Raw genomic sequence first — 10,112 nt, forward strand, 5'->3', positions numbered from 1 at the left:
TAGGACTATAATAGAGGTAAAAAATGTTATGGGACACAGAGAGTGTTATGATTATTTGGGCTAGGGGAGATTGCCTAGTGCTTTGTTGAAGAGGTAGCATTTTAACTAGGTTTTTAAAAATGATTAGGATCTTGGCAGGCAGAGAGGAGGATGACCATTCTAAGTTAAATAGCTACACAAAAGGCACTGATTCTTGAAATATTCTATAAATAGTTTATACTGTACTCCTTTGAAAGCCTGGTTCTTTTTCCTCATCTTTTACTCACATTGCAAGTCTTATTTTGTGTTGTTGTTGTTCTTCTCTATTTTCAGTTCTTTTTACCTCCTTTATTTTCCTGTAGTTCCTAGTTGTATGTCTTAGTGCACGAGTTCTGCAGTTAAGGACCCAGAGATGCAGGACACCCTCTAAGTGGAAGATCAGGGCAACATTGCTCCTCCATTTAGCCTGTGTTTCACAGTGTGTACTTAGAATAGTAAAGCAAATCCTGCCTTGTATGAATGTGGGCCCTGCTCAAAGGGTCCATGATTCCATATTAGAATGCAGTGGAATAGTTCAGAACCTTCCAGAGCATATATTGGACACTTGCCCCATGTTCTTGACATTTGTTACACTTTAACACCCTCTCATCAATTTCTCTGCCCCCTTTCCTAGCAAATGAAGGCATGCATTTCAAATACCTAAATCCATTCCTAGTTTCTCTTTATTGCCATGAAAATTTATCTCTACCCTCTCATCCACTTTTTCTTCTATTTATTCTCAATAATTAGTGGGTTATTTAGAAAGGGACCCCCTAAAAAAAAACACACACACAAAAAAAAACTTGACCATCTTCCTTTCTTCAGGGACTGGCAGGTAGAGGTGAGTGTTTGAGACTAGAATCTTGCAGTACACCAGGGAGGTGAAAAACCTGGGGACAAAGCAATTGATAGCATATGAAAGGGAGGACAAAGGCTACCCCGACATCTTTTTGGCAAAAGTAAACAAAACTGCAGGCAAGCAGGCAGAAATGGAGAGGAATCCCTGAAGGTTTGTTTCTTAGGAAGCCCTGTATCCAACCATTTGTTTTGACATTGCTACATTTGTTTGGTTCTTATTTTTCTTTTCCCCCTGACCAAGACAAATGAGGTTCCATTAAGGAAATTGGATGTAACATACTTACCCCAAAACCGAACTCCTCTTAATTCTCATGGATGACAAGTAGGATTGTTAATTGCTGAGAATTACTTTAATCTGTTACCTCTGGTGTTTTTTTCTGGGATAGGAAGCTGAAACACCCATCTCCAGAAATGTCCTCGGAAAGTAAAGAGCAACATGACCTTTCATGCAGGGACTCATCTGAAGAAAATGACCAATACAATCTTCAGTCTAGGATCCATCCAGAGCCTCAAAAAGAACCAAGTCCTGACTTGAAGCAATTTTGGGCCAATAATCAACATAGACCTCATTCTAGGATCCATATCGAGTCTCAAGAGCAATCACATACTAACTGCAAGCAATTTGTCATCAAAAAACTACAGAAGAATTGTCAGTGCAGCCCAGCCAAAGCCAAAAATATGATTTTTGGTTTCCTTCCTGTTTTGCAGTGGCTCCCCAAATATGATCTGAAGAAAAACATTTTAGGAGATGTGATGTCTGGCTTGATCGTGGGCATTTTATTGGTGCCCCAGTCCATTGCTTATTCCCTTTTGGCTGGCCAGGAACCTATTTATGGTCTGTACACATCATTTTTTGCTAGCATCATTTATTTCCTATTGGGTACCTCCCGTCATATCTCTGTGGGCATTTTTGGTGTACTGTGCCTTATGATTGGTGAGGTAGTTGACCGAGAACTACAAGAAGCTGGCTATGAGACTGTCCATAGTATTCCTTCTTTAGGAATGGTTTCAAATGGGAGCACACTGTTAAACCAGACATTAGGTGAGATATGTGACAAAAATTGTTATGCAATTAGAGTCGGCAGCACAGTAACCTTTATGGCTGGAGTTTATCAGGTAAGAAACAATGGAACAAGTGATTGTTTCTGGCTAAGGTAATTACTATACATGAAATATCAGAGCTGCACAAGATCTTAGAGATAAAAATAATTAAAGTTTTCTTGTTTTGAATGTTCAAGGTGTATGAGGGGTAGATTCAGAATTCAAACCCTGGTCTATAGACTCCAGAGGTAATATAAGCTGCCTCTTACTTACCCAGTGGATTTCAGTCAGCCGTACTTTAATTACTTGGTTGTAGACACTTAGACTAGAAAGGGACCTCAGACCACCTAGTACAACTTTTTAACATATCAGGAAATGTTGGCTTTGCTTGAAATTACATGTGGTTTGCTTTTGGTAGAGTAAAATTAGAAATCAAGCAGGAGAGTAACAGAAGAGAGTTGGGAGGGGAATGCAGAATTTTTTCAAAGTATGTATTCCCTTCCCCTTCACTTAGAATCACTGCTGTGGTGAGTGACTCTTATTGATCATAGTAGTTGAGAACCACTATTTCCTATTATTAGCCAGGAGAAAGGATTAAAAAAGAAATTCTTCTTGGGTCTTCCATAGAAACCACTAATCTGGCATTATCATCATGCCCCACCTTTTGGCATCCAGGAATCAGTGCCAGTGTTAAGCCTCTTCTCTGTTACAGGTGTTTGGAACCAACAAGGGAAGGGAAAGGGTAGTTTACTTTATTTGTTGCTTGGATGAAAAGGGAGAAGGGAAGGTGGTATAAAGAAGTGTGCTCCTCAGACTCCATTTTTGGTTTTTCTTCAATGTGCCTCACCAAGAATGAGGAATGGAGCAATAGAATTCTAAGGAATTATTGAGAAGAGAAAAAAATAGTAAGTTTCATCTTTGAAGATACAGAATTATTATTAATATAGGAAGCAGTATAGCATAAGTGCATATACAATGGGTGAGAACAGTTTTTCAGTATGTTCAATTAGAGAGAGTTCTACAATAATTTTTAAAGTGTAAATCTATTTTGAGTAATTCTTTGTTTTACTACTAAAAACTTCATGTTCACAGTAATGATTTGTAATTTAAAGGAAATGCATAGTTTCTTAAGTAGAAGAATTTTTCCAGTTTGAATGTTTAGATGTTTTCTCATAGGTCCTTGAGCATTTTTTTTTTTCTTTTTAAAAGAGGACCAATCCTCATTCAAGTTTAAAAAACATTGTACTAGAAGGGTTCTTGTCTAAACTGGGCTAATGTGACCTTGGACAAGTTGCTTAGCCCTCTGAGTCTGATTCTTCTCTTTGTAAAATGAGACCATTGATGTATGATTGCCTTTTACCTAGCTCTGAAATTCTCTGATCATCTGATAGTAGGTTTTCGTGCAAAGAAATGCCAGGGTTATAGAAGATTTAGAAGTTCTTTTCCATTTGTATTTAACACCTGTATATTCTTCCTTCCAGGTAGCGATGGGCTTCTTTCAAGTGGGCTTTGTTTCTGTCTACCTCTCAGATGCCTTGCTGAGTGGATTTGTCACCGGTGCCTCCTTCACTATTCTTACATCTCAGGCTAAGTATCTCCTTGGGCTCAGCATTCCTCGGAGTAATGGTGTGGGCTCACTCATCACTACTTGGATACATATCTTCAGAAACATCCATAAAACCAATCTCTGTGATCTCATCACCAGCCTTTTGTGCCTTTTGGTTCTTTTACCAACCAAAGAACTCAACGAGCACTTCAAGTCCAAGCTTAAGGCACCAATTCCTACTGAACTCATTGTAGTTGTGGCAGCCACATTATCTTCTCATTTTGGAAAACTAAATGAGAGGTACAACTCCAGTATTTCTGGGCATATTCCCACTGGGTTTATGCCACCTAAAGCACCAGACTGGAATCTAATACCTAATGTAGCTGTAGATGCAATAGCTATTTCAATCATTGGTTTTGCTATTACTGTATCACTTTCTGAGATGTTTGCTAAGAAACATGGCTACACTGTCAAAGCAAATCAGGAAATGTATGCCATTGGCTTTTGCAATATCATTCCTTCCTTCTTCCACTGCTTTGCTACTAGCGCAGCTCTTGCAAAGACATTGGTTAAAGAATCAACAGGCTGCCAAACTCAGCTTTCTAGTGTGGTGACAGCCCTAGTTCTTCTGTTGGTTCTCCTAGTAATAGCTCCTTTATTCTATTCTCTTCAGAAAAGTGTCCTTGGTGTAATCACTATTGTAAATCTCCGAGGAGCTCTACGTAAATTTAGGGATCTGCCCAAGATGTGGAGGCTTAGTAGAATGGATACAGTTATCTGGTTTGTTACTATGCTGTCCTCTGCACTGATAAGTACTGAAATAGGCCTACTTGTTGGGGTTTGCTTTTCTATGTTTTGTGTCATCCTCCGCACTCAGAAGCCAAACGTTTCATTGCTTGGCATGGAAGAAGAGTCTGAAGTCTTCGAATCCACATCTGCTTACAAGAACCTTCGGACTATGCCAGGCATCAAGATTTTCCGCTTTATAGCCCCTCTCTACTACATAAACAAAGAATGTTTTAAATCTGCTTTATACAAAAAAACTCTCAACCCAATTTTAGTAAAGGCAGTTCAGAAGAAGGCAGTAAAGAGAAAGATCAAAGAGGAAACAGTGACTTTCAGCAGAATCCAGGATGAAGTTTCAGTGTCTCTTCCCCATGATCAAGTGGAGCTTCATACAATAGTGATTGACTGCAGTGCAATACAATTTTTAGATACAGCAGGGATCCATACACTGAAAGAAGTTCGCAGAGATTACAATGCTATTGGCATTCAGGTGCTCCTGGCTCAGTGCAATCCCTCTGTGAGGGATTCCCTGGCTAGGGGAGAGTATTGCAAAAAGGAAGAAGAAAACCTTCTTTTCTATAGTTTGCACGAGGCAATGGCTTTTGCAGTGGACTCTCAAATTCAAAAAGAAATATGTATTCCCAATGGTGAGAGCCTTGCCAGCGAATGAGAAAGTTGATGGAAGAAAGAATAATGTCTACCCAATAGGTTAAACTTTACAATATGCAAAATTTTCTGTGGAAGTGAAAAAGTTCTGCTCACTTGAAATTTTAACCTGTTGGTTAGATATTATTCTTCCTTTGAAGTTAATGGCTTGTGTATAAACACAGATGCAGCACAACTTATAGTATGGCAGAATCAAAGGGAAGAAAACATTGTAGTTTTAAGATTTCTTGCAGATATTCTTGGAATGCAATAAATAGCTATTGAAGTGAAGTGAAATGAAAAGTGGCACCAAAACTTAATTACCATCCTGTTTTCGGGGATATGCTTGGGGGCTATGTCTTCTCCAGGAGGCAAGGGTAAAATTGGGATTTGCATTAGAAGTGCTGGCTCTGTGGAGAGGGAGGGGAAGGAGGCAGGGGAGGAATGGTGTGCCTATTCCTGTACCAGCAAGTCAGGAGGATTCCGGAGCCCAAGGTTATTCCTAGACAGCTTTGTTCTTACTTGTACTTCTCCATCCCCCAGGTGGCAATAGGATCTCTGGCATTTAGTAAGAAAGCACCACGCCTTTCCTTAAGGCAGAGAATTATTTTGTGACATCCTGACAGCCAGACTGATACTACACAGAATACTCTTTGTAATATATTTGATGTTTTTAGTCATGCCTTTTTGTTTAGAGTAACTATAGCAAAGACCTCTTCAAAACCAGCAAAAATAATGGGAGTTCTCCCTGTCTTTTCTGTTATCTGTTTCTGAGAATTTCTCTGCCTTTACGCTCTATTTTAACTTTGAGTTGTCTAGTGTATTTCCCATGAATCTGTCCTAAACTGTGATGTCTTAATTACTAGTGGCAGCCTTGAAGAATAATGATGCAGCAGTTCTCTGCATCATTTTAAATGAGCTTGAGGCAAACTGACAAGGATAGATTGCAAAAAGGAATGATTGACAGTCTCCCTTAAGAATTAGTTTACTTAGTAGTGATTTTTTTGCCCCATGGCATTTCAGAAAGGGTCCACTGGGGATTTACAGCCTTTCTCAAATAGAAGCTGCTGTTCCTCTTTACTTCACAAGAAAAATTCATTGTAACCAATGGAAGAGAATGCACAGAAGTGATACAGTGCTTCCAAAAAGAGTATCAATAATTAATCTGTAGATGTTTTAGTGAAAACAAAGTTGATGCTTACTGCCATGCACCCTACTGATATACAATGAATATTGATGACAATGACAGCTTTTAACTCTTCAGGTCACCTAAAACCATTATGCAAGAGGATTTAGACGTATCACAATCATAAAACCCATGTTATTTGGGTATATTATTTATGATAGCTGACCACAGGTTGTGAATTAAAGAATAGTGTCCTTTGAAAAGCAAGACTGTCTGACATTGAAAGCTTAAAGTTCTGTATCTGAAACTAGACAAATGAGGAAAGAACAGGTTCTTCAAAGTCAGGAATAGGTAAAATAATTTATGTGAGACTGAAACATTTAGAAACATGTCTTTTAAAACAAGCATAATAAAAACTGAAAAAATGCAAAATCATTTTTGACTGGCTCCTACTTCTAAGCAATTTTAAATATTTATGAGGCAAATCCAATGTGTATCAAAGCTATATTAAATGTATACAGATAAACTGGCAATTTAGCTTTCTTTTGGCTCCATAGACTGCCAGTGTTTATTTTCTATTGGTAGAGCTCTGCCATCTATTTACTTGGAATAAATACCTTTCCATTTTCACATTAAAGCAGTTTTTTAGTAGAAAAACTGGATTTCAAGTGATTATTTTAATTAAATGTAATAGTGCCCTGAATTTTTATATCCTTTAGAGTTTTTAAGTCTAGAATTTTTAAAATGTTAACTGCTGATGCTCTTATTTGTGTATTTTGTTTGTTTCTAGCCAGTATTCTTTCTGTCAAGCCTTGTGAACAGTAAAATCATAGTATCTTGTTTGGTTGTTTGTTTTAAATTCCTTTTGCCTCTCCTCCAATCCAGGTTTGAATTGAGACTATTGCAGATGTCAGATGCCCTGTGATAGGCTAGTGAGTACATATTTAAGACAGTTTTATAATTTAGCAAACACCAGCACAGCAAAAAGAACTTAAGTCCAGTAAAAAAATAATTTGGAAAATTCCTTAGAAGGATGAAGTAATTGTAATTGACCTTTTAACCTCATTTCTATCCATACAAAGATATAAACAATTCTGGAGCTTTGTGCAATTAGCAAATTCTTAAATTGTGTTAGGTTTGTAACTCTCCCACCCAAACAAGATTTTGCTTTTAGTAGTTTATTAATAGCTATTTGTAAAAAACATTTCACTAGAATTTACATTTCATATCCTCTTTGCTTGGGTGGAGATCTGTCTTTTAACTTAGGTGTTAAAATTTTTTGACTGCTGGTATTTAAAACATCAAAGCTGGAACCAAAGTCTAATTCACCAAAACAAAAAGTTCTCATTTGCTTTCTTGCCCAAGGGCTTGAACATTAATTTTTAAGTGATATTTTATATACTGTATTAATATAAAAATATCTTGCTTACTCTAAACTTAAGAATCTAAAGCATTTTCTCATTGCTTATTGACAAATGTACAAGATTCTGGATATCTTAAAATGGTTATTTAATTGAAATAGAGCCTATAGTCTTGTGATGGTTAAAACTCTTCTACAGGCTTATTTATTTTAAAATTTGTTACAACTAGAGGGATGAAGTGTGCCGATGCATAGGTAAACTAAGGCTAACATTTTGAAAAGACTATATTTGACCATTAGAGCTGGAGAAGGAAGGATGGACCCAGTTGAATAGGATCCAATCATTTGTTAGCTGTATGGTGGAGAGACTGGGATTAGGAGCCACACCTGTGTTAGGGAGGGAAGTCAGTACTGGGCTCTGTTTTTGGAAGGGGAATTCACAGAGTCACCAAAGGTGAAACAGCTGAGGAGCACATGGTAGCCAGGGTTGCAGCAAAAGCCAGGGTTGACCTATTTCCGATCGTTGTATATTTAAGTTTGACTGACTGTGGTACTTACTATTTGTGCCTCTGATGGTAATAAAACTGGCAGGTACCTAGTTTATAATGGCTTAAAAAAAAAAAAAAAAAAAAGAAAACAAGTCAGATTTAGATAGTCTGAGCTTTTGAACAACAGTAGACAATAAAGTCAAAATTTGTTGGTCAGTTTACAAGTCTGATTAATCGTGACCTTTAAAAATGTGTAGGGGTGTTACATGAGTGTACTGGACCATTCTAATACTAATGACTACATTTTAACAAGAATAGTAATTCTTCAGAGGTATTCTCTTAGCAACCTGTCATTTAAAAACGCTTTTGTCAGGCTTTAGTAAATTTCCTGGGAACTTACATTGAGTCTCAAAGTTATGATAAACTCAAGCTCTCTGATACTTATTGTATATAATAAGTTGTTTTCTTGTATATTAATTCTGAAAAGTATTGCTATAAATGAGCCTTAAGTTCATTTTTCATCAATGTAATGATGTAATGAAGTAATCAATTAATTACTTCAGATACTTCCTGAGGCCCTATCTAGGAGACTAAGGCTCTGGGTCAGGCAACTACGGTACTAAATCTAGTAGATGGGCTATGTGATGACTCTACTTAAATAACATGCGAGGGCAAGTAGGGAGGTACTTTGTGGAGAGAGCTGAGCTGAGCCAGTCCTTGACTGTGATCTTGGCAGGAGGCAAGCATCTGAGGCAAGCATCAGGGAGACATTCCACAGTGAAATGATGAGCATGATTTAGACTTTACTTAATTTTTCTGTTCTTTAATGTTGTTTTGTTTGCTTGTTTTTTCCCTTGCTAATGTTATATCTATTCTAGGGATGCCTTATTTGAAACTGGGCTTTAAAAACTACAAAAACAATGAAAATGGATTCAGAAAGCAATTAGACTCTGAACTAATTAGCTGCCTCCCTTCCTCCTCCCCCCCCCCCTTTTTTTGTATAAAGATTTTTGGTTTTAGGCAGTCATGAATGGAATCATTAATTTGAGTGCTAATTACAAGAATAAAAATTATAATGGAATAGACGAAGAAAACACATCAGCAGGTTAGCTTTCACAATATATTAAAGTGAACTACTATACGAGGTTCTATATATGAAAGGTGAATTTTTAGTGTTTTTAAATTAATTTTAGTAACTTTTAGAATGGAGAACTTAGATGTGAGAATAGGGGAGTTTTATTTTTATAAGGTAATTTTTATCCTGAGAGCAACTATTTTTTTAAAAAAACATTTTGCAACTGAAATTTTAAAGTAAACATGTTAAATATGGTTAGAAGGAAAGTAAGCAAGCATTATATGAAACATTTTATTTTTATCTTGGTATAAAATTAGGAGAACATATTGACTTCTGAAAACTGAAATAAAGAGGGATACTAAATAGCTTTACTGGAGATAACCATGTTGTATGTCTTCACTAGAAACTTGTATATTTCTTGGGCTTGAATAATGGTTTTGGCAAAAGCCAACTACTTAATGTCTTATTAAAAAATCAAATGACAAACTTTCTAACTGAAGGATTTTTAGTTGGCAAATAGATAAGTAATCTAAGCCAGAAAGGTCTTTTTAACTGAAACTTCAGTAAACTTATTTGGGGGAGGACCTATACCTCACTCCATCCCCCATACCTAAAATAATAAGATACTTGGAATCAAATACCTATTGCTCTTTCAGTCCAAATCAGTTGGAAATTGTGGTTTTAGCTGCCATGGCTTCCATTTCTTAGATATGAGTGTTTGTGAACATATCAATCTATAGAACATGCTACCTTTTTTGGTCTCCTTTGTAACTTTGTATACAAATCAAGACAATATCAGGGTGACTGGTGAATGAACCTATATTCTCAGTCTTGTCTATTCACCAAAAATGTATACTGCCTTTTTTTTTAAAAAATGATCCAAGGCTAATGACTTTTAGGAACATGTTTTATACTATATGTCTTTTTTTTAAATTAAAGCAAGTGCCTTGATATTACTGCATAAATCTTGCTTAACTCTCTTATGGAATGAGGGTGAGTTATTAATAGATGGCAGTTTATTGGGGAGAAGGAGGGAAGAAGTTGGTTAATAGCAGATCGTTTTCTTCTGAAAGGATGTGTTTATGTTTATTATATAAGATCCTGTATATGTGTTGAGATATAGAGATGTTATTTCTTTTGTCTTCTAATAAAATGTTACTGTTCTTATA

The 10,112-nt window shown here is 36.6% G+C and overlaps 1 protein-coding gene across 3 annotated transcripts in view; it reads left to right on the forward strand.

Annotated features, from left to right (window-relative positions):
* The window catches only part of SLC26A2 (solute carrier family 26 member 2), a 61,548-nt gene extending 53,528 nt beyond the window's left edge, over window positions 1-8,020 (forward strand). For all 3 annotated transcript variants that reach the window (XM_071210694.1, XM_071210691.1, XM_071210693.1), the window contains 2 exons: window positions 1,263-1,992; window positions 3,399-8,020. In XM_071210694.1, coding sequence (XP_071066795.1) covers window positions 1,288-1,992; window positions 3,399-4,919 — 2,226 coding nt within the window. In that variant the 5' untranslated portion in view covers window positions 1,263-1,287 and the 3' untranslated portion in view covers window positions 4,920-8,020. The remainder of the gene's footprint in view (window positions 1-1,262; window positions 1,993-3,398) is intronic.
* Window positions 8,021-10,112: the final 2,092 nt, after the last annotated feature.

Source organism: Dasypus novemcinctus, chromosome 2 (genome assembly GCF_030445035.2).
Source record: "Dasypus novemcinctus isolate mDasNov1 chromosome 2, mDasNov1.1.hap2, whole genome shotgun sequence".
Taxonomy (NCBI): domain Eukaryota; kingdom Metazoa; phylum Chordata; class Mammalia; order Cingulata; family Dasypodidae; genus Dasypus; species Dasypus novemcinctus.